We start from the raw sequence: 26,347 nt of genomic DNA, 5'->3' as shown, positions 1-26,347 counted from the left end.
ACAAATATTTGTGATATTTTAACAAACATATTATTGTTTACTCAATAAACTTTTCCAATTGTAACTTAATGTACATACTATTGTTTTATTGTTCATAAAAAAAAAACTACAATGTGTTCTTAAAGTTGGAAGGTGAAAGACCTTTGAACAACAATGTGTACTCTAAGTTGGAAGGGGAAAAACCTTTTTAGCATAAAGTATTCAAAGTATGTAAAAATCAATATTAATCTACTGCATTTAAAAACTTTACTTTCCACAAAGAGAATCAATTCATATTCAAAATTGAAGAATGCAGTTCCTTAAAGCAGTTTTCCTCGTTGTGATATATTCGTGTGAAACCTTTGGTTAGTAATTTAATTGTTATTTATTTAAGAATTGAACGTGTCGATGCCACTGCTGGTGGAGATTTATCTCCCCGAGGGTGTCACCAGCCCAGTAGTCAGCACTTCTGTGTTGACTTGAGTAATCATTGATGTTCATAGTTATAAATTAACTGTTAACAAAACTTTGAATTTTTGAAAAAAAACTAAGGGTTTTCTACCTCAGGAATAGATTACCTTAGCTGTATTAGCAAAACTTTTAGGAATTTTGGGCCTCAATACTCTTCAACTTCGTACTTTATGTGGCCTTTTATAACATGTTTGATTCGAGCGTCACTGATGAGTCTTTTGTAGACGAAACGCGCGTCTGGCGTAAATATTAAATTCTATTCCTGGTATCTATGATGAGTTTAATTGGTTGTAATTTGTTTCGTGTAAATACGTTTGATTGGAGGACATTGTGCTATGTGCTGAATTTTTTTTATACTTAAAAAATAGACAAACATTGGAGAAAAACAACATTAATTATATAAGTCTTGCGTCCTACAATAGTTTCCTGCAAATAAAAAAATCTTATAAAATGTATGTGCAATGTTATCATATAAAACAGTTGTTAATTTCATTGCAGACAATAGTAATGACAAATTGTTTGAGTTCTTCGGGGTAAATATAAAGGTTAACAGTTACACAGTTATAAAATCAATTACCCCCCCCCCCCCCCCCCCAAAAAAAAAAAACCCATTAAAATAAAATAAAATAAAAATAACTTAAGATTGCCTGGAACTAGATATGACTTAACGATTGGTACAAAGTTAAAGTTCTGTTGAACAATGGTTAGATTGTACCAAATACCTTGACTAAAATTAATTTGGCTGGCTGGTTTAATTTTCATAAAATTTTGACAAAATATTTAGTTTGACCCTTTGACAAGATATAAAATTTTCCAAAAACTTTAACCACATGCTTCATCAGAAAAAAATAATATTTTCAGAAATCCAAGCATAAACTGTTTTTCTTCAGAAGTGATGCTTGAATGTTGCTTCATAGAAATAGGAAGTTCAAAATAGAAAAAAACCAATATAGTTTCGGTCGTCGTAAATTTAAAGTATCACTCTTTCCTCACTGCATTGTTTTCTATATATTGCATATTAAAATACAGATAGAAAGCAGATATAAAACCCGAAATGAAAAACGTGACTGTTCGTTTAAAGCTACCGACTACTTTTGCAACAAAACTCATAAATTTTAGTTTATAATTTCAGGACAATGTGTATTTCCATGCAGTTACCAGAATAGAACGTACAGATATGTGGAGATAGGCACAAACACAACGTACGAAAAAGCAGTTTTCAGTCCACCTGGGAACTTAACAAAAGTGATTACATATGTAAATGGCATTGATCCTTTTTACATTGAATGTGTACACAGAAGTGGACCCTTTAGTGCTTTAAGGTATACACCGCATTCCAATACAAATCATTTAGAATAGTGTAATCTAAAATATAAATATATAATTTTTGAATCGCGTATTCTTATTAATTGAAATATAAAGATCAGCATAATGCAAACAATTAAAACATCACTTTGTGCTAGTGTTTGGTTTATTCTAAAAAAATGCTGGACTACTTAGATTTTCATTGACATATTCTTTAGATCCTATAGGTAAAGTATCTTACATACTATATTCGGGACAAATTATCATCTAAAATAGTATTGCTATGCAATCGAAAAAAAATAAATGAATTGGAATGTTTTATATAACTTGTGAAATAAGTTTACTACTCATTATTCATATCAAACGACAAAGGAAACTAAATTCTTCCACAAATCTGAATATTTTTTAAATTCGATAACCTTGGAACTTTTTTTAATAGTACTTAGGTACTGTATTTATGAAAATGAGATGTATACTATTGAGATTTATGTATTAACATCATAAAGTTATATCTGTGCTGCATTCAGGTTAAGGGTACAATTTTAGTGACATCAACTATAATTTTTGAAGAATCACATAATAGTACAATTTATCATCAAGGACAATCTGTTGCATAGAATATGACATGAATGATTTCAATTGATTCTGATAATTTTTTTAATTACTTTTGTACTTGTAAGTGGACCTTAAAGACGTTTCATTTCAATGAAGGCGCCAATCACGTACATCCAGGCATAAAACTTTCGATTCAGTGTTTTTTTTGTGCTCATACTCCAAAATCAACCAATCAAAATGTTTGATTTCATGGTTTCTAGTAATAAAAGTGTGCAACATAAACAAGTTACATACATACGTTATTTAATAACAGGTACAACAATGGCTCACATTGGTTATACAGATGTATTAAAGACGCTTTTTACGAGACCGACCGCGATGTTATTGTGATGTTTACTACCGACTGGGGTATGTAAGGAAATTAACAGTTATCTTAATGATATGTTTTAATTGTAGTTTATAGTAAAAGACATTATCGCTATTTTACGAAATTTTCTTTTGATCGCGTTAACTGATAATTTCCTTTCTTAGCACAGTAGAGTGATTTGAAAAAAAAAATATAGCTAGAAACAAAGGGCTCATGATTGTGCGCTTGTCCATGAAATTAACAACGTCGTCATAGGTAAAATAACGATAGACAGAGTGTCATTGGTCATCTCAACTCGATTGATTTTCTCACTTTCGCCGTATCGACTCAAGCGAGAAAATCAATCCAGTTGAGATGACCAACGATAATCTATAATTAATGTAAACACGGAAAATTCAGAAACATTGGAAGTCAAAACTTAAAATGAAACAGGGTGCTAAATAATGCAAGTGTTATCTTATAACATTATTGCAAATGAGACAGCTCTTAAACAGAGACAACACACGTAGAAGTTTAGCAATCAAAGATCAACTTACGACCTTTAACAATTATAAAAACATTTAACGCATAACAAGTTTTTTAAAGTTTCACTTATGACTAAGTTTGGTATAAGGGTGAATAGAGGAACGTAAATGAAGCATTATTTTTTATAATCTTTAGTTAGACAATTTAAAAAAAGTAGGCAAAGGAGTTCCTTTTTCAAAATCAGTGAATGTATTTTCTATAATATTCAACCAGGGAAGCTCAATAAATTTCTCAAGTTATACAGAAAGTATGCGTTTTCATTTGATTAAATACTATACAAAATGTTGATTGATTATTTATCCATTGTGACTCCATCAAAAATACTACCCATTTTACCAAAACATCAGTTATTAAAGGAAATTTAAAATCTTTTTCTCATTTCCAGAGCCATTTTCCTACTATCCAACTTTGTGTCAAGTTTGCAATGGTAGCGGTTTTAAGAAAGACATTAGTCTAGTTGGAGTTGGTAATATAATTTATATCATATGTTAGCTTACATGGATCATTTTTAAAATAATCATGATTTTTGTGTGAATTAAATTGTACAGGGAAACTGTAACATAAGTTGTGAATCTGATTGAAAGTAAATTTAAAAAATACAGAAGCCGTACAAGCAACAGGTTAAATAGAATATATAACATTCACAAAAATCAACAATAGACTCTTCACATTTCGGTGAAGTTTAATTACGAACAAATTTGAATTTTATGTTTATCTTCGGTGTGATTAAATTAAATTATCGTCATAAACTCCCGAAATAAATCTTTCTCGTTCCTTTATCCGATAGTACAATATATGTTCTTTTGCATGTTTCAGATGAAGCAAAAGGTAAGAAGATGAATACGTATAGCATCATTCCATACTTCATTCATGCTCTCATTTTTTTTTATAATCTCTTGCTATTGTTGTATAGAAATGCGTGAATTTCATTTAATAAAGGCATGACAAACAGGTTTTAAAACCTTTATCTAGGAAAATTGTAAAAGCATTTAAAGAGTGCATATAGATTTGGTGAACAATTTAAAAAAAGCGATATCATTTATATTTGACCACATTGTCATTACTATTATCCGCGAAATCTCGTGCTATATTCTTTTTAATACTAGAACGTTTCGGATACAAATTTTTGATTGGCTATTGTTGTTTAAAGTCTATTGAAACAAAATTCCATACATAACCAGATTTCACAATAACGATCAATTCAATATGTAGATTTGGTTAATGACACATTTTAGGATCTTTATCATGGTCGTTACAAAAAAATTTCATTTGAGTGAAACGGATATTCATATTAATCGCAGACATCTTCGAAAACAAGACATTTCTATATTACTTTGTTCAGTGTATTAAATGTAAATGTAAATGTAAATGTGTTGGAATCGAAAGAAAAATTGGTAATTTCATTGTTTGTACCTCATATGTTCAGAAATACGTTTGACCAGTTATGTATAAAAATTCATACTGCATTAAGGACATGATTATTTGACATTTTGCATTGACATTATTCACCTATCTTATCAAACTGTTCTAATGTTAACCTGTATCCTTTCTTTAGATTGTAAAGTTGGTAAGTATATTTATATAACAGTTAATCTATAATCATGATCATATCAATGATAATTCATGTCAATACCGAAGTGCTGACTACTGGTGTAGTGATGTCAACTTTCATAGGTCTCACAATTTTTTATTGCATCTTAATTGGTATCTTCTTCCGTCGCTTTCTTAGTTAATATACTCTTTATTGATATATTAAAACTACACTGTCCGCCATTTTTTTTCTCTCCACGCATACTTTCATGACACTTTTGTCGGACAACTTAAAACAGAGCTTTATATCTTCTGTTTAACAAAAGAGGAGCGAAAAATACCACAGGAACACACTCATAAATCGAAAATAAACTGACAACGCCATGATTAGAAAACTAAAGGCTAAACAATACGAACCCCATCAAAAACTGGTGGTGATTCAGGTGTTGAGGAAGGATAATTAGATCCTGCTCACCATGTAGAAACTAACTTTTCTATTTATTGTTTCTAAATTCTAAACGTTGAACATACTGACATTAATAATTATGTAGCTAGGTAAAATAAACAGTTTCTTACACATTTTTTATTTATTTAATGATACACTTGAACAAGATAATATATAGAAATGCAAGCAATATATCAAAATAGAATGGTGGGTTGGTTGAATTTTGACACCAGACTAACATTTATCTGGTATATCGAAGTGATATTCAGTTATATGAGAGAATAATTCAATTAACTTCGTTTCAGTTATAATGCCAGGTAAGTACTTTTTAAAAGTGTTTCAAATGTCTTAAAGAATATATGTCTTATGTATATTTATCGTATATGTTTGAAAGTAGATAAAGTAGTTGTGAATATTTAAAATATAGTTTGCTGTTTAATCCATATCGCTCAACTTTGATGCAGACCCTTTATTACAACCCTTTATCGAGGTTTACCCTTTACCACACTCCTTTATCGCATGCCTACCTTTTATCACACCCTACTCGGAAATATGAAAATAGCAAAATAGCACAAAAAGTAGAGAAATATTTGCTCGTCAATTGGTCCAAAATGGAGCGGTCAGTACGGCATTTTTTGAATGACGTCAATATTTGGCATGTGACGTCACATTCGTCATTCTATCATATTTTGTGGCACACGAAATGAAATCATAAACTACGAGTAGCAGGAGGGTAACATTTTAAATTTTGATATTCCAAAAGTGCAATTCTTACTCACCTGTCTCAAAGTAGTCTTTTATTTATTACAGTATACTTGTTATTTAATTGTTGGTTAATTGTTACATTTTTGTTTTATTAAGAAGTTGTATTCAGAATGTGTTTTAAATAGTACAACATTACTTAAGTAGGACAAACAAAAGTCAATGAAAACTGAACAAAAATAAACAACAAGCAAAAACCATACACAAACTGTTTCTATGGACTACAGGACGTAAATTGTAAGATAACCCAGGTGCTTCGAATGAACAATTTTAAAAGCAGTTCCTATATATAAACAAGTCGTTTAAACAAGACAAAATTAATCTGAAGGTAACTTTTATATATGATAAGGCGTATAATACATGAAAAATCCGTATCATATTCCATATCACCCTCGATCAATATCATCTCTTGGGTCTAAAGGGCCTCGGGAAGATACGAAATTGATTTTATCATGTATTATTCTCTATATATCTAATTGCAATTGGTCTTTAAAGAGCATATATGTTAGCTTATGAATTCTTCAAATACTCAATATCAGTTTTAAAAATGAATGTAATCCGTCGTCTGCATTGCTTGAATTTCGAATTTTATTATCATTTATTTATAAAGGTATTCAAACAGATTTATTTCAGTTAACTAAGAATTTATCGAAATGTGAAATAAGATTGATTATTTTCTGATATGTTCTTTTGTATATTTTAAGAGTTGGAGTGCAACATGCCGGGGATATGTCCCGCTACACAACCAGGACAGATTCAGTGCCCAAACTGTCCTTCCGATAGCGATGGTCTGTGTTGTTGAATAAATTATCTCTTCAATTGATGTTGTTATATATTTATTTATGGAATATATCAAATCGATTCAATTCTTGTATTACTTTGGGCTAAAAATGCTCATCAGTACAAATATAATACATCTGCAAATACAAATATATCATAAATAAAACATACATAATCGATAAATGAATACATCCCAGAAGGATAATGCTCTATAGTAAGTGTTGGTACCTTATAACATGTCTGTTCTACGTTTAAATGCATGGAAAAGAAAATTTACAAAGGCTACATATGTCTTTTACATTTTCTGTGCTCAACAACTGTATGAGCTTATAATAGTATGGCTTAATATACTGTTTCCTTAATGCTTTATAACAATCACACTGTAAAATTAACGTTTCTCAAAATCTCAATAGCAATAGGTAGAGAACGTTTTGGCTTGTTGTATACACAACATTTTCCATTGTTTTTATTGACAATTAAAAGAAGAACATCAAAAGTTTTACATTTATTAAATAAAGAATTAATTGAATAACAGTTAAGTATTAGATAATTACAAATTTTCTGGATTTACCTTCATCAGAAACGACCGAAGCAAAATATTTGATAGTCAAAGATGCATCAAAAATAGTCAAAGGTTGCATATTTTGGCGTTAATATTGATTCACTTATAGGGTCTTTGCATCGGAACTAAACACATTTATTCAAAAACCAGTTGTTGGCATGACACAGGTTATGTTCTTCTCATATATGTTATGATGGTATGACACTAAACCCCTAACGGGAAGGATTGTGCCTGATATTCATATGATGAAATCATAATCTTTCAATCAGTTTAATTGAAGTCTGGAGCTGGCATGACAGTTAACTGCTAGTAGTCTGTTGTTATTTATGTATAATTGTCTTTTTGTTTATTTTTTGTGGTTGCATCTTCTGACATCAGACTCGGACTTCTCTTGAATTGATTTTAAATGTACGTTTTGTTATGCGTTTACTTTTCTACATTGGCTAGATGTATAATCACTGAACTAGTATATATTTGTTTAAGGGCCAGCTGAAAGACGCCTCCGGGTGCAGGAATTTCTCGTTACATTGAAGACCTGTTGGTGACCTTCTGTTGTTGTTTTTTCTATGGTCGGGTTGTTGTCTCTTTGATACATTCCCCATTTCCATTTTCAATTTTATAATTAGTACTAGAAGTCGTAATCCATTTTAGGTCAGTTTCCCGTAAATATTTGAAAGCTTTGTGTCTCAATAATTTCGAATTGATAAACTGATAATTAAAAAAAGGTCTATTACAAACTGAATGATAAAAATTAAAATATGTCATGTTTACGGGAACAGTGCAAGTTGTTTATTAGTGTATGATTATAGTTTTTTTTCCAGTATGAATTCAAACGAACTGTGTTTCGTAGCAAATAAATGACTGTTTCTTTATAGGTGCACTAGCTAGATCATATAACACACCCATACATTGACATATGCTCTATTATATATTGCAACTTATTCTATTCAGAAAACAAATCAAGATCATACATCAACAAGCTGTGTCGTCTGAGCTGTATCGAAATCCAATACAGTGTAACCTGTCTAATCCGACCCCTGAGTATTCCAACGTCCTGCTTTAACTGACACATTATAATGGTTCGAAAATACTTGCAGAAAAAGCCTGAGTATTCCGAAACTCCGCATTCTACATTTTTTTCTGGTCCACACTGATGACTCTTGCATATATACCCAATATAAAATTGAATGCTATAGTGGAAGATATTAGCAAGCAAAATTGAGGGAATTTTGCAAATGATGATACAAGCATGAACATTACCACAAAACATCATTATTACATACTTTGTAAGGAATAACTGCTGGCCGTTAAATAAAAAATATTTTTTTAAAATGGCTGTTTTCTTTAGTCTTTGATCTTCTTTTAGTAAAAACCAATTTCTATGTTTGGTTGCTACCTTCTTTACATCACATAATAATTTATAATGAATATTTGACATATCCTGTATTTGCACATGCGCGAAAATGTAAGAAAAGTCTTTCAAAAACATTTGAACTATTTACAATTTATTTATTGTTTTCGATTTCTAATGATATTATGAATTGATTTAATAATTCAAGGTTATGATACACATGTGTTTCACACCTTTGCGCATGTGCAAACTATTTATAGACATCAAGAGCGATTGTTATGCACTACCAGGCAATTCTCAGGTTTTCGATGGTTAAGGCGAAAATGTGGTTAATTCCGGCGAAACATCAATTGTTACTGCAGATCAGCCACTTTTGGAAATGCCTTAGCAAATTCAGTGGGAATGGCCTGATTTGTAAAGAAAATGTTTTGTGGATTGCACAATGAAATGACTTGTGATAAAACTCTTGGTGATATATTGCGTGATAGGGGATAGACATGTTGTCTTACTGAAGCCAATATTGCAAAACCAAGAATGGCAGATTATTTTTATATATGTTCAAATGTACCTAGGACTAGACGGACGCATCAGACAACTGCATGTATTTTGCTTAAAATTGTTAATTTCTGATCATGAAAGATAAACTTAGAATATATAATTATGTCATGACTCTGTTAAGTTCAATGACTAAAAAAACTAGTGTAAGGGAATAGAATCATCTCAATTTATAATTAAGAACTTCTTTTGGTTTTGGTATGTATTATGCTCATTTCATGAGTGAGATTTAGTACTTTTCGAAAAGTCCATATAAAGCATGATAACGTATTGCTTTAGGTCTTGAGCGTGTAAATTATGCTCGATCGTTACCGACTTATCTCAGAGATATGACTTTCCTTCCCTAACATCACCCACAGACGGCAATGGAATTTGAAAATTACAATTTCTCTGTACGTAAGACCAGCAAATTTCTTTCTTGTAACACAATTGATCAGGCACAAAATCAGAATAATGCAATTGTGAAGGGCGATATTGGTGCCATAGTATTAACCGAAGATTCTTTTTAGTCAAATGGATAGTAGCTGGACCAGGAGTCAGTATACTAGAAAAGAGGGACGAAAGATACCAAAGGGACAGTCAAACATATAAATCTGAAACAAACTGACAACGCCATGGCTAAAAATGAAAAAGACAAACAGAAAAACAATAGTACACATGACACAACATAGAAGATTACTTTGAAAGATCTAGTGGTTTGGGTCATTCTAAAACAGATGAACTACATACTGAAGACTCTACGAAAACACAGCTATAAAGGCTTTGCAAAGTGATGAATGAGTTTGAAAATTCATTTCTGGAAGAGTCGTCAGATTTGTAAAAAAAATTACTCCATTTAGGAAATTGTTGATTCGGAAACAGGTAAGATATGTAAATAAACTCCAAGACATTGGTCCAAACAATACGAAGATATTTTGAAGCAAATGCAAAACGAAGTAGAACCTGCTTTTTATAACCAAATAGAAAAGAACTGGAAACGTCTTTGTCAAAAACAAAGCTAGAGAACCTTAAAAGTGATTGCGATATCTTTTCTAGACTTTTCATTTCTTGTTACAGTAGACAGTTTTACTTGAAATATGTCTTTATCTATAGAAACCAAACTGCTCCTCCGTCTTTATCTCAGGATGTCATTTGAAATAGTGGTATTAAATCGCTGCAAATGGATTTACTTTAAGCATGCTGCGATTTGCTGATCCAAATTCGGACGCATTTATTGTTGGTGGGGCAGCAATGGTTAATTCCAGGTCACAAAGTTGGGCAAAAATATTTGATGATTATGCTAATAATGTCATACTGCCTTTTATAAAATCTTGCATCGATAAGTATTCAAAAGTAGACATTGTATTTGATGTTTACTAAATGAATAATTCAAAGGCTATGACAAGACAAAGGCAAGGTTCTTGTGCCAGATGGAAAGGTGTTGATTCTGGTCTCTGGAACACCAAGGGTATGGAGTAGTTTTCTCTGTGAAGATGACAACCAAACGAAATTGTTCAAGTTTCTTGCTGACAAAATTGCTTCTTAAGAGACTTGTAAAAATGTGTATGTTACTCATAGTGTAAACATTCTTTGCAATTTCAATAAAGATACTTCCTATCTATCCCCCTGTAATCATGAAGAAGCAGATACACGAATGTTTGTCCATGTTCGGCATCATTATGAAATGTGTTGTAAAATGTAATTTTAGGTAGTACTGACACAGATGTAATAGTATCAAGAATTGCAGCAATCGCAAAATTCGGTAGAACAAATTGTGGATAGGTTATGGAAGGAATAACGAATTTTGATGGCTTCCTGCACGTGACATATCAAATGCGTTTGGTCCTTGTGTAGCTGCTCTTCCTTTCGTTCATGCATTTAGTGGATGTAACACTTTGTCGAATTGTCATGAGAAAGGCAAAAGGTCAGCTTGGCTAACAAGAGAAGGTTTTCCAGATGTAAGGGACGTTTTTTTAGGTTTAAGTATAAAGCAAGGCACGATGTGACTTGTTTGCCAGGAAGCAGCGGCATTGTGATGCAATTCCGCCTACAAGAGGTTATTTTCCAGAGCTCATCAAAATAGAAGTATATCAAGGAGGAGCTGTTTGAGCTCAGCCTGATTCATGTACTCGACAGGTTCGTGTTCCAAGTCATGAACACTGCGGTTGGATGAAAGAAAGAATCAATGGCAGTTGGAAACCAAAATGGACTTCTTTGACTGCCGTTGCAACATCGTGTCAGAAATTTTTGAAATGCCGAGGCGAAAATCCAGCTGTGTTGGTAACTGTAGATGCTACCGTTCTGGCCTTCCTTGTACGGGTTGTTGTATAGGCAACTATCAGATAATTATAAAATAAGCAACATGTCTTTCTTACCAAACTAGGCATTTAAACTTAACAAAGAGTGTTAACACTTTTTAAGTTGATGGAAATTATAAAAATATTTTCTACGTATTTGCCGCCATTTTGAAACCGGAAGTCATTATTTTTCTTCATTTATGTGTTGTTTTGTCGGGGTTTTCTTTAACGTTTTATCATAACTTACATTGGATTATACATATAATACATCTCTCAAGGATTTACATCCCTTGTGAAGTTGCTTGAAAGTATAAGAATTGAAATCGGAAGTCACCTTAAGTTTCATTAATGTATGTCTAGCCGTAATTTAGGAACTGTCATTTACTTTTTATCCAATCTTACTAATGTTGGATTTTACATATAACACACCTTTTAAAGGATTAACGAATTATTGTCAATTTTTAATGACGCCAATTCCGAAATGGGTTGTTGGGGCCGTCTTGAAAATATGATTTTTTTTCTGGCCAGCAGCAGATTTTTTTTAAAGTATCATTTAGTCAACCTTTATACCAAATTTATTTTTGTATCACGATTTGCATAATTGTGTTCATAATATCCCCCACTACTACGATCGATATAGAACTTAACGAAATGAAAATGGAAGTCATTCCTAAAATAATCAAGCCATCAAAATGTTTTGATCGTGACTAAATGAATCCAATACTGTTACCAGAAACTTTAATTGTTCTTGAATATCCTTTGTGTAAATAGTTCCACTTGTCCGAGTGGATCGCAATTTTTCCCAATCAATTGAAAAAAGTCAGCGTTTCTCTGTATTCAAAAGTAGTAAACCAAATTATGTGAATAATTTTTTGCCGATTAGTGTATGAATATGGTTAAAATCACTTAAAAAAGTTTCAACAAATTTAACCAAGGAGTAAAGCTCTTATTCCTGATGTAAAAATAAAGTTGTGTATACAAAAGTCAAATATCACGAATAAAGTAATAATCCCCTCTCATCCCTAGCTCATTTCAACATGGTTATGTATAATATTTGTACATTGCGAAATATTGACAAATGTAATGCTTAAAATTGAGAATGGAAATTGGGAATGTGTCAAAGAGACAACAACCCGACCATATGAAAAACAACAGCAGAAGGTCACCTACAGGTCTTCAATGTAGCGAGACATTCCCGCACCCGGAGGCGTCCTTCTGCTGGCCCCAAAACAAATATATACTAGTTCAGTGATAATGAACGCCATACTAATTTCCAGATTGTACACAAGAAACTAAAATTTAAAAAATACAAGACTAACAAAGGACAGAGGCTCCTGACTTAGGGCAGGCGCAAAAATGCGGCGGGGTTAAACATGTTTCTGATATCTCAACCCTCCCCCTATACCTCTAGCCAATGTAGAAAAGTAAATGCATAGCAATACGCACATTTAAAATTCAATTCAAGAAAAGTCCGAGTCTGATGTCAGAAGATGTAACCAAAGAAAATAAACAAAATGACAATCATACATAACAACAGACTACTAGCAGTTAACTGACATGCCAGCTCCAGGCTTCAATTAAACGGATTGAAAGATTATGATTTCAATGATATCCCTTCTTGATAAGTCTATTTAAAGTTTTTGTTAGTTCCTTAGGTGAATACTGACATTTTTGTTCTTTGTAAAGAATATTTCCATAAAAAATTGGATGTGAAATACCTGAACGTATAAGAAGTCTGCATGTTGAGCTATATTTACGAATGATGTCCTTATACCGATGATAAAATTTAGTAAATGTTTTGACTAGTTTGTGATATCGAAAATCCTGGTGTAATAATTTTTCAGTAATACTTAAATTTCTCTCGTTAAAATCTAAAACATTGTTACATACACGAGTGAATCGTACAACTTGAGATATATAAACACATTAAGATGGTGACAAGGGAACGTCACCATCTAAAAATGAATAATTAACAATAGGAAATGAAAAACATCTCTTTTATCATAGATTTTAGTATTAAGCTTTCCGTTAGTGATATAGATATCAAGATCGAGGAAAGGGCAGTGGTCATTGTTAGTATTAGCTTTATTTAAAGTAAGTTCAACAGGATAAATTTCTTTAGTATACATACTGAAGTCGTCATTATTGAGAGCCAAAATATCATCCAAATATCTAAAAGTATTATTAAATGTGTTCACGAGATGTTGTTCCGATGGGTCTTTGTTGATTTTTGTCATAAATTGTAACTCATAGCAATACAAAAACACATCAGTATGATCAATATGAACTTAAGATTAAACATTGCAATGCATTTAGCGGGGTCAATTATTTGAAATTTCATTTATCTTCCTTTGTAATTTAAAGTTGAACTTATTTCTACAGCAGATTCATACAACATGCACAAGTTGCAGTACTTATCAAACCATTTTCCTCAAAAAGTGGGTTTTTGGATGAACTTCCAAACTTTCATTTATTTGCTACGGAACACAGTTTGTTTGAATTCCAATTGGAAATAAACTATACTCATATACTAACAAACATGAAATATATTTCGATAAATCAGTTTGTAATATACCTATTTTGAATTGTCAGTTCATCAATTAGAAACTATTGAGAAAAAAAACCTTTCAAAACTAAAAAAAAAAATGGATGACGAGGTCTAGTACTTATGCATCCTTGATTGTCCCATATTTTTTCTGCGGTCGTTTCTGATGAAGGTAAATCCAGAAAAATGGTTTCTTCCCAATACTAAACTGTTATTTAATTAATTCTTTATTTGAAAAAAATGTCAATAAAAAAGGTAAAACAACAGACCATACCATTTTCTACCTATTGCTATTGAGTGTTTGAGAAACGTTCATGTATCCCTTGAATAAATATGAAACAACATAATTTGCAGAGCTTATTTATTCAACAATCACAACACAGGCCATCGCTTTCGAAAGGACAATTTGGGCACTGAATCTGTCCTGGCTTTGTAACAGGGCATACCCCTGGCATGTTGCACTCCAACTCTTAAAATACAGAAAAGAATATATCAGAAAATTAACAATCTTATTTAACACTTCAACAAATTATTATTTGACTGAAATTAATCTTTATGATTACCTGTATAAATACAAATGATAAAATTTGAAATCCATGCAATGCATGCGCCGAAAAGAATTCATGTATTAAACTGAAAATGAGTATTTAAATAAATTTATAACCCAACAGATATGCTTTCAACTGGTGATTGTATTTCATTATGGTTTGAGTTCTAGTTGCAGTTAGATATATAGAGAATAATACATCATAAAATCCGTATCACATAACATATCCTTTTTTCATTCTACTTTTAAACAAATGATAACTATGCTATATATTTTTTAAAACATTAAAAAAGTACTTACCTGGCATTATAACTGAAACGAAGTTAATTAAATTAGTCTCTCATATAACTGAATATCACATGGATTGACCTGTTAAATGTTAGTCTGGTGTCAAAATACACCTTATCGCTATTTAGTCCATTCCTGGAAAAACAGTCATTTACACAACTTCCTGTTTAGGTTACGCGGGCCGAAAATGGAGGTCATCAGCAGTGAACAGAGGGAGGAATAACTTTAGAAAGTGATCATCAAGAAACTTTGATATAGTATGATCCACTTTTTTCGAAATTAAAATTGAAGTAAAAAAATATTTTGTTTGAAGTATTTACGGTAGTTTAAACAGGTCTCATTAAAAAGTATCATGCATGGTGAATTGTTTAAACGGGGTCCCAGATAGCTTCAACTGGATGACAGAGTTGTGTAATTTTAGAACTTATCCAGAATGGAATAAATAGCGATTAGGTGTATACAACCAACCTACCTTCTATTTTAGAATGCATGCATTTCCATACATTCTTCTGTTAAATTGTATGATTATTAAATAAAAAAAAGAGTAAAGTAACTGTTGATGTTACCTAGCTACGTAACTATTAATGTCAGTAGGTTGAACAATTAGAATTTATAATCAATAAATAGAAAAGTCAGTTGTCAGAGATTTTCAGATGGCAAAGTATATTGTCCATCTATGCATTAAGTTTTAATAATACATGTTTAGGTATGTTCACGCATAGACATTGTAAGAGAATGTATTAAGAATATGGAATAATGGGCGTGAAAAATTAGATTACATATATGCATATCATTCCGTCTTATAATGCATTGTGCTAATTTATATCCTCCTCATACATTTGTAATTGATTCGTGCATTGCGCTCATATTGGGCACATTGGTTATAAACAGCAATTATGAAAATTTATGTTCATTGTAAGTTTATCCCTGAAATAAGTTTTAATAATTATATATCACAGTTTGTCCTTTTTGGAGACAATAATGCACACGTGGTTATGCTAACCATACCGCTATTGTAATAATGTTAATTCAACAGGATCAACAATTCAAAGTACCAGCAAGCAGGCAGTAGGTCATCAAATGTATAACTCAACACTGTTAATCCACTGATAAAATATGTAGTCGCTCTGTTTAATGTTTTCCGGCAAAACATTATGATGAAATAATATGTGGTGAGATAAAAAGGCGGACAATGTAATTGCAATATAGCAATTATGGCGATTCTATAAACTATAAAAACATACAAACAAGCAAAACGACGTGCAAAAAAAAAAGATCAATGAAAACGGATATCACTAGACCAGTAATCAGAACGTCTGTGTTAACAAGAATTATCATGTATATGTTCATGATTATTGATTAATTGTTTTCAGAAATAAGTCTCATTACAAATATTACTTACCAACTGCACAATCTAGAGAAATAATTCAGGTTAACATTATAGAGTTTGTAAAGACATGAGAATAATGTCAATGTCAAGATACAAATAAATAAGTCTAACATGAGTTCTGAATTTTACATCATATCATGATAAATAATATACTACATAACTGGTCAAACATATTTGAAAAAACAAATATGGGATACAAGTCAAGAAATTACCATTTTTTTCTTTCGATTCCGACACGACGAAATTACATTGCAATGACTAAAATTGTATAAAAATTATTGTTTTCGAAGGTGTGTGCGAATAATATGAATATCCGATTTTCTTAAATGCCATTTTTGTAATGACCATGATAGAGATCATAAAATGTGTCATTGATTTAAAACCAACCTGATTATTGAACTGATTGTTATTTTGAAATATTATTAGTTACATTAGCATTAAGAAACTACTTTCATTGATCCTTCAAAAACAGATACCAGCAATAACAACTTAATAGGTTTAAATGTGTTTTATGAATTTATTTCAATCTCAATCATCAATTTCATCTTTTGTTGAAACCCTTAAGATTTTTCTGAGGACCGTTTTGTTTTTATAAAGGGACCCAACAACACTACTAACCATATATGAAATAAACCCCGCCTCCCTTCTTACCTAATAAGAAATATAAAGGGACATAACTCCACTACTAACCGTGTATGAAATAAGCCCCACCTCCCTACTAACCTAATATCAAATATACACCGTCTCCACGCGGACGCTTTAACCAATCATAATCATAGAAATGTATAAGAGGTAAAATAAAGGTATGTATAGAACTTTGTTTCGATCGAAATTAAAGAACAATAGCCAATCAGCAATTACATCTGAAACGTTTTGATATTAAAGAGAACATAGCACGGGCTTGCTTGATTAATAATTGTTGACAATGTGGTCAAATATGAAATATTTTTCTAAAGCTATATGCACTCTTAAGATTCAATTACAAATGAAAAAAATCTAAAAAAAAAAAAAAGGTTATCAAAACCTGTTTTCCATGTATTTATCAAATGAAATCCATTAAATTATATACAACAATGGTAATAGATTCAAAATAATGAGAGCTAAGTATTTAATAATGTTATAAAACCCCATCTTCTTACCTTTTTCTACATCTGAAAAAGAAAACGTACTTTCTCGGATTGGATAAAAAACGAGGAAGCTTTGGGGAGTTTTGCTGACGATAATTGAAATTTAATCACACCGAGGACAATATTGTAACGCATTAGATATTTTATCGTCCCTTTAATAAATTCTACTTATAATCTCTCTTCTGTAATGTGTACTGTTTTAATAAGGTATATCATTCAATTGCATAAGACCCTGTGATATGTTCTCGATCCAGGGCGATTATTTTGTGAATGTTAGTTTCTATATTTAAACCTGTTCCTAGTACGAATAATTTTTTAATATACTTTCAACCTGGTTCACAACTTTTGATAGCATTTTCATTCATTTGTTCGGACAGAACATCCATTGTAACTCAATTAAACGTTACAAGGAGTTTATATTCGCAATTCAGAACAAAAAAAGCATTACTTTTTACTTTGACCCTTATAATCTCAAACTTTTTATGTAAACATATTATATTTATTATATGGTAACAAGTAATTTCGTACATTGACCATTTCGTACCTTTGTCATTTCGTAACTAAAACTACCATTTCGTATCCAAAATTATCATTTCGTATCCAAAATTATCATTTCGTTTCCAAAATTACCATTTCGTTTCCAAAATTACCATTTCGTATCCAAAATTACCATTTCGTATCCAAAATTACCATTTCGTATCCAAAATTACCATTTCGTATCCAAAATTACCATTTCGTATCCAAAATTACCGTTTCCTATCCAAAATTATTACTTCGTATCCAAAATTACAAATTTGTATCCAAGAATACCATTTCGTACCCAGCATTTACCATTTCGTACACAAGATAAAAACCACTCCGTACCTACGATAAAACCCATTTCGTATCATATGGGCCGAAAACATCTATCATTCCGTACCTCCTGGACACAACGCATGTTTACTATATCGTATCATTTTGTAAAAGCTTACATTTCTCAAGATAAAGTTTGAGATGATTTTATTGAGATATAACTAAAATAAAATCCATCCTGCAGTGAAAATTTTAATTACATGTTGTTTGTTTGTATGATTTATCCTTTCTTTATTTTTAAAACAAAAATGAAGAGGTTAATTTACGAATAAAGTTATAATTATCTGCAACTGCTTTAAAGTTATATTTACAGTTGTTTTGTCCGGAAAATGCAGTAAAACAGAACGCAAGCTGATATTTACACAAGAAGGATGTTTTTAATAAAAGTGTTTGAATATGAATGATTACCTTTTGTGACCAATCAATGAACTTGCTATTGCTTTTTCCATTTTAGAAATTAAATATTTAGGTATTTTGTAGCCTTTTATATAACCTTGTGAAACAAAAAAAAAAAGGTTTGGTTTATATCTTTTTTTTTAGTATGGCTTGAATTCTATATGTTTTATTTAAAAAAAAAAACATGCTATATGGCATTTTCCCATATACTATCTCATATGTGCTTTATTTTTTTTTTTTTTTATTTCTCGTGACCTCCACTACCAAAGAGTAAATATCAATGAAATGGTTGTTTGAACCAGAAAATGAAACACATATAAATCTTCCACGAGGTACGAAGCGGCATACATGCAAACCTTCCATAAGGTACAAAAAAAGTTAACATACAAATCTTTCATGAGTAATAAAATGGTAAACATATAAACCTTCTATGAGGTACGAAATTGTATACATACATACATACACATCTTCAATGAGGTACAAAATGGTCAGTGTATGGAATGTGTTTTTGGCAGGATACGAAATGAAGGGTACGAAATTGTTAGGGTACGAAATGACTATTATTCAATTATATTACCGACTCCAACTAGACTTAAGACGTTCTTAAAACCGAGACCATTGCACACGTCACACAAGGTTGGATAGAACGAAAATGTCTCTAGAAATTAAAAAAAGAGTTAAGTTTAAAGAAAATGGTGAATATGAAATCAAACGAATCAATAAACATCTATATATAGATGAACAAAAGCTCAAACGTTGTGTTTAACATTCTTCCGTTTGATGTTCAATAAACTTAAATAAATACTTTCTACTTGTCTGGTTGATTAATATTATAGAAAATACATGCATTGATATCGAAATAAGAACTATTTTTACTGACTTTATATAAAGTCTTATTAAACTAAAGATGAAAAGTACTTCGTTTAATCCTGTTTTCTCCTTGTAGTATTTTTGTTGACTTGTAAAGCTTGCTATGCATTATAGTTTTGCTCATTGTAAAAAATCGTATAGTGACCTGTACAAAACGTCTACGTCTCATTTGCATTTTTACATCTAATATATTAAGGCAGCTTAGTATTTCAAGAGTGCCCTAAAGGTTAAGCTAATAAACAGATGATTTCTGATTGAAACATTGGCAAATAGTTTATATATAACAAATGCATTACTAATATAACAAAAGAAGACTAAGCATATTGTTCAGTTCAACTATATGTTGGTCTTCGTTGAGTTCTTACGTACCCCAGTCGTTAGTTTGCACTACAATCACATCGCGATCGGGCCCGTCAGAAGTGTCTTTATTACATCTGTATAACCAATCGGTTCCATTGTAGTACCTGTTATTGAAACATGTATCCTTTTAACATGTTCAGGTTACATTATTTCATAATATTCATATGCTTAATCGTAATGATTCAAAACTAACAGTCATGCGTTTATTCATACAAGATATGATCAAAGAAACGAATGAAATGATATAACGAAAAAATGGTTTTACCATTAAAGAGCCAAAAAACTTGAACTGCAACAGACCTTTGTTTTAAAAACAATCCAATGTATAAGTATAGAGAAATATTTTAGATTTCGTATTACATCAAGAATCAAGGAAGTGAGACGAAGCAATTAACAGTAAAATCACAATAATACTGAACTCCGAGGAAAATTCAATACGGAAAGTCCCAAATCAAATGGCAAAATAAAATGATATAACACATCAAACGAATGAACAACAACGGTCATATTCCTGACTTGATACAGGCATTATCAAATGCAGAAAATAGTGGATATTTTTTTTTACAGTAAATCAATACATGAAAATCGAAGTCATAGAGCAACTTTTGTACACCAAACAATAATGCTAAGAAAATTTTCACATGCTTTTTTTAATTTATGTTAACTTTGCATTTCAATCAATTGTCATAAGCTGTTTATAAAACACATTGCAGAGTTTTTTTTATTAAACAATGAACTATCCTTAAATGAGTGTGTGTGTGTGTGTGTGCGTGTGTTGGTGATTATGTGTGTGTTGTATACCTTATAACATTAAATGGTCCGCTCCTGTGTACACACTCGATATATAAAGGTTCAATGCCATTTATATATGTAATCACTTTTGTTAAATTCCCAGGTGGACTGAAAACTGCTTGTTCGTACGTTGTGTTAGTCCCTGTCGCCACATATCTGTACGTTCGATTCTGATAACTGCATGGAAATACGCATTGTCCTGCAATTATTAACAAAAAAGTAATCGGTAGATTTAGACGAACAGTGACGCCCATTATTTCGGATTTCAGATTTGCGTTCTTTCTTTATATTAGATATGTAATATATAGATAACAATGCAGTGAGGATCGAGAGGTACTTCAAATTTACGACAAAAGAAATTATATTGAAATTTTTTTGTTTCGATTGTCGAAATTATTCGTTTTGAATGCCTTATATTAAATTGCTGAGTTTTCTTACAAGTGTAATATTTCAATATAAGTTAATACTGCCTTATAACATTCAAACAAAATAACACATACACAAACATAATGACACACAAACATAATGACACACAAAATTAATCACCGAAATCACCTCTTAGCTGACGGGAATAATGCTCCGAGTAATTAACAGTTAAAAATTATGACTATTCTAATAATGCTTCAAAAGAAGGAAAAAAAAGTATTAAATTCTAGGGAACAAACTCCAACATTGATCAAGAAGTCTTACATTTTATAGATTAGTTAATAGTTAACAAAGGCATTTCTACCTCAAGAATATATTACCGTAGCTGTATTTAGCCCTTCCTCTTAGAAATTTTTGGTCCTCAATGCTCTTCAACATCTTCAACTTCGTACTTTATTTGGCCTTTTAAACATCTCGTGATTCGAGCGTCACTGATGAGTCTTTTTATAAACGAAACGCGCGTCTAACGAAGTTATAGAATTTTAATCCTGGTATATATGATGAGTTTATTTACAGTTAATGGATAAAACAGTCCCCAGTCAACTATTCAATATTAGCATAATGAATTCAATAACTCATTTGTCAAAACAACATGTTATCATGTACTTATTTTTTACTAATTCACTAAACCTTTATTACGTATCACAATAGTACTGGAACTATGGTTAGCACATTCATGTCGAGTCCCTCAACTATTAATCTTACAAAACTGTATACGGCATACAAAGTTTATTCAGTTCCAGGCAGTCGATATTTTTTAATTTTAATTTTTTTAAATTTTGTTTTAAAACATTGATTTAATAACTGTGTTAACCTTTATTTTACCCTGAAGATCTTAACAAACTTGTCATTACTATTATCTGGAGTGAAATTAACAACTATTCTATATAATAACATTGCACATACATTTCATGATATTCTGTAATTCTGATTGGCAGGTAACTGTTGCAGAACGAATTACTTATCAAATTTATGTTGTTTTTCTTCAATGTAGGTCTATTTTTGAAATATTCAAAAATGTGAGCTTTTCGCACAATTTCATTCGATCAAACGCATTTACACCCAAAATATTAGAATCAACATTCAATTCTTAAATAAATAACAATCAAATTACTAACCCGAGGTTTGACACGAAAATGTCACAACAAGGTAAAGTGCCTTTAAAAACTGCATCCTTCAATGTTAAATATGAGTTGTATCCTATTGTCGAAAGTTTCTGAATAAAGTAAATTGATATTGATCGTTAACTGCTGTGAACACCACATGCTACAGCTGTTTTTTCCCTTTCCAACTTAAAGTACACATTATTGTTTTTACTCGTCAATAATCAAGCAATAGTGTGTCCTTTAAGTTGTATTTTGAAACATTTATGAGTTTATTGTCGAAAGTTTCTGAATAATGTAAATTGATATTGATCGTTAACTGCTGTGAACACCACATGCTACAGCTGTTTTTTCCCTTTCCAACTTAAAGTACACATTATTGTTTTTACTCGTCAATAATCAAGCAATAGTGTGTCCTTTAAGTTGTATTTTGAAACATTTATGAGTTTATTGTCGAAAGTTTCTGAATAATGTAAATTGATATTGATCGTTAACTGCTGTGAACACCACATGCTACAGCTGTTTTTTCCCTTTCCAACTTAAAGTACACATTATTGTTTTTACTCGTCAATAATCACGCAATAGTGTGTCCTTTAAGTTGTATTTTGAAACATTTATGAGTTTATTGTCGAAAGTTTCTGAATAATGTAAATTGATATTGATTGTTGACTGCTGTGAACACCACATGCTACAGCTGGTTTTCCCTTTTTTACTTAAAATACACATTATTGTTTTTATTCGTCAATAATTAAGCAACAGTGTGTCCTTTCAGTTGTATTTTGAAACATTTATGAGTTTATTGTCGAAAGTTTCTGAATAATGTAAATTGATATTGATTGTTGACTGCTGTGAACACCACATGCTACAGCTGGTTTTCCCTTTTTTACTTAAAATACACACCATTGTTTTTATTCGTCAATAATTAAGCAATAGTGTTTCCTTGAAGTTGTATTCTGAAAAGTGTATTGTTCATAAAAAAACACTTTAAGATGTTAGTTCAGAAAAGTACACTATAAGATGTTTGTTCAAATATCACACATTTTTGTTAAGCTTGGCAATTTTTATTCAAAACAAGTTTTATGTATTTATTAAGTGTGATACATTAACGCAGTCAATGGCTGTTTCGAGATTTGTTTTAACTTTAGACAAGACGGAACTCACCACAATAAACAAAAATGAAATAAATTTGTTATTCATTTTTGAGCTCTGTATCGATCTGATAAGTTTATCTCATTATATCGCTGATATTTACTTGTTTATTATTGTATTGCTGATAATTTTATAACTTAGCAGTTAGATTATAAGCCTAATGTTGATTTAATTTATTGATGCTTACCAGAAAACAACCCTGGATTTCTGGTATTAACAAACAGGGACTTTACACTGGTATGTTGTACAAAAAGTGGGACGAAAGATACCAAAGGGACAGTCAAACTCATAAATCTAAAACAAACTGACAACGCCATGGCTAAAAACGAAAAAGACAAACAGAAAAACAATACTACACATGACTCAACATAGAAAACTTAAGAATAAACAACACGAACCCCACCAAAAACTAGGGGTGATCTCAGGTGCTCCGGAAGGGTAAGCAGATCCTGCTCCACATGCGGCACCCGTCGTGTTGCTTATGTGATTACAAATCCGGTAAATAGTCTAATTCGGTAGGTCAAATTCATGAAAGGGAAGGGGATTCTAGTGAGGTATATTGTTAACAGCAGAAAGTGCAATGGATTGTTGAATACAAATTTAAAAAAAAAAGTTAATCTCATTAAAAATTATTTTGATATTAGGGTTTCATGTTGTACTGTCACACAGCTTTTTCAAAAGCAAACATGTTTAACCCCTCCTCTTTTTTTATGCGACTGCAATGCGACATGTAATATAATGGTTGGAGTATGTTGCTGCGTGTCTCATATCTGTTTATTGATTTGTATATTAATCGGGCCGTTAGTGTTCTCGAATCCTGTAACAAAGAAACTCAAAACGGCATATAAACAAGGCACATACGTAACAAGAGGCTCTCAAGAGCCTGAATCGATCACCTGTTATATTTTTGCGTAAATCTTTCATCAATGATTGTATTTGCTTTTCAATATATATTAATGAGTGACTTAAAAATGCCATTAAAATGTTTATTGTTTCTGTAATATTTTCTTCCAAGCAAATAAATGTATTTATGTATAAATGTATCCCGGTACCTTTGATAACTATTTACACCACTGGGTCGATGCCACTGCTGGTGGACGTTTCGTCCCCGAGAGTATCACCAGCCCAGTAGTCAACGCTTCGGTGTTGACATGAATATCAATAATGTGGTAATTTTTATAAATTTCCTGTATACACAACTTTGAATCTTTTGGAAAACTAAGGATTTTCTCATCCCAGGCATAGCTTACCGTAGCCGTATTTGGCACAACTTTTTTGAATTTTGGATCCTCAATGCTCTTCAACTTTGTACATGTTTGGCTTTATAAATATTTTGATTTAAGCGTCTATGATGAGCCTAATATAGACAAAACGCGCTTCTGGCGTACTAAGTTATAATCCTGGTACCTTTGATAACTATTGACCCATAGTCAATAAGTTTCTTGACGTACAAGAAAAGAAAATACAAAAAACATAAACCAGTTTTGTTAAATTGACCTTAAAGGGCAATAACTCCTTGAGGAGTCAATTGACAATTTTGGTCATGAGACTTTGATAACTTTTAAATCATTTGCATATCTATAAATAGTTGAATCGGATTGGTCAATTAGAATTTTTCTCTAGGTTTACACTTCGATAAATCATATTTCCGAAACTACTTTCGTAATCTATTCATGCGCGATACACATTCTTGCAGGAATATTGGGATTTTCAGCAAGTTGAGATTATAGAATAATTGCATAACAGTTGTTTCTATTCTAATGCATATATAATATATATATATAAAAACAGAAATTAAATAAATGCAATAAAGCTTCGAAAATGTATAAAAATAAAATTGAAATAAAATTCTGGGAAATATCACGTATGATTTGGTGAATTTACACGACGTCATACGATTGAAAACTTTTAGACGGAAGATTGTTTCGTTACTTGTATGCTTCAAATTCGGATAGTATCTAATTAAAATGAAGTTATTTTAGGTAGGTGCTATTTCATTTTAGATTCTGTTGCATTTATCGGACATTTAGTTTTTTAGAGAGTCAAGATGACGACGTACTCCTTAGTTACGACATGCCATTGTGTTTCTGATGGTACATATAGTAGCCATCAAAGTAATGAAAAGTAAAATCACAAAAATGCTGAACTCAGAGGAAAATCAATTTGGAAAGTCTATAATCACATGGCAAAATCAAATAACAAAATGCACCAAAAACGAATGGACAAGAACTGTCATATTCCTGACTTGGTACAGGCATTTTCAAATGTAGAAAATGGTAAATTGAATGTAAATTAATAATCGCGAATGTTTGGCTGAAGAATTATAAGGATTAAACACATTTTTTCTAGAGGTTATTGATGTGTTAACCGGGTCTCTAACTCACAAACTTGACTTTAAAGTCCTTCGGACTTTGTTTCAATTTGTGAGTAAATCGCCCAGGTTTACACATCAATAACCTCTAGAAAAATGTGTTTAATCCTATATTGAACATTGCTGTTTACACTTTATCTTTATCTTCGATAATATTCAAGATAATAGAAAACTGCAAAAATGATCTTAAGATAATCAATTTAGTGGCAGCAACCCAACAATGGGTTGTTCTGTTTGGCTGAAAATTTAAGGGCCGATAGATCTTGACATATTTTGATACACAGAAATTTAACTTTTGCATTGAGAAAATAGAATCATCTCGTGTGTCGTAATCATGGTAACGCTAAAGTCTCAACCTACCTCAATTGTCAATTCATTTACTAGCACTCTATAAATCAAGATATGAAGATTTTACTCAATATGTAATACCATTTATTTTATGCTTTTAAAATGAGTACGCGTTCAAGAACATTTTTCGTTACTTTAATTCCCCTGACGATTTGCCTATCTAAAATACTTTTCTGTGGGTTTCAAATGACGCCAATTAACAACTTTCAACTACTATAGAATCATATTTGTCTTTCTTAAAAGACATTTGGTAACTAATTGATTTTAGTCAGCTCAGAAATATATAAATGATTAAGGGGCCATTAGTTAAAGCTGTGATG

At 31.3% G+C, this 26,347-nt stretch overlaps 2 protein-coding genes and 1 non-coding gene across 3 annotated transcripts in view; 2 read left to right on the top strand and 1 right to left on the bottom strand.

The window, feature by feature from the left end:
- The first annotated feature begins 286 nt into the window (after positions 1-286).
- Positions 287-6,741, top strand: LOC134681562 (uncharacterized). The gene is made up of 8 exons (XM_063541208.1): positions 287-344; positions 1,583-1,772; positions 2,624-2,718; positions 3,588-3,668; positions 4,019-4,030; positions 4,758-4,769; positions 5,483-5,494; positions 6,644-6,741. Exons 1-8 carry the CDS (start codon positions 290-292, stop codon positions 6,739-6,741), a joined length of 555 nt encoding a protein of 184 aa, XP_063397278.1. The 5' UTR covers positions 287-289.
- Positions 6,742-19,168: 12,427 nt separating this feature from the next.
- On the bottom strand, positions 19,169-22,267 carry LOC134681561 (uncharacterized). The gene is made up of 4 exons (XM_063541206.1): positions 22,175-22,267; positions 20,640-20,829; positions 19,848-19,942; positions 19,169-19,266 (listed from the first exon to the last, which is right to left on the bottom strand). Exons 1-4 carry the CDS (start codon positions 22,227-22,229, stop codon positions 19,169-19,171), a joined length of 438 nt encoding a protein of 145 aa, XP_063397276.1. The 5' UTR covers positions 22,230-22,267.
- Positions 22,268-26,338: 4,071 nt separating this feature from the next.
- The window catches only part of Trnas-uga (transfer RNA serine (anticodon UGA)), an 82-nt gene continuing 73 nt past the window's right edge, over positions 26,339-26,347 (top strand). Inside the window, exon 1 of the tRNA in view lies at positions 26,339-26,347. This exon is cut by the window's right edge and continues 73 nt beyond it. This is a non-coding gene — a tRNA (tRNA-Ser).

Source organism: Mytilus trossulus, chromosome 8, assembly GCF_036588685.1.
Source record: "Mytilus trossulus isolate FHL-02 chromosome 8, PNRI_Mtr1.1.1.hap1, whole genome shotgun sequence".
In the NCBI taxonomy this organism is placed as follows: Eukaryota; Metazoa; Mollusca; class Bivalvia; order Mytilida; family Mytilidae; genus Mytilus; species Mytilus trossulus.
This window is presented reverse-complemented; position numbering and strand designations above follow the sequence as displayed.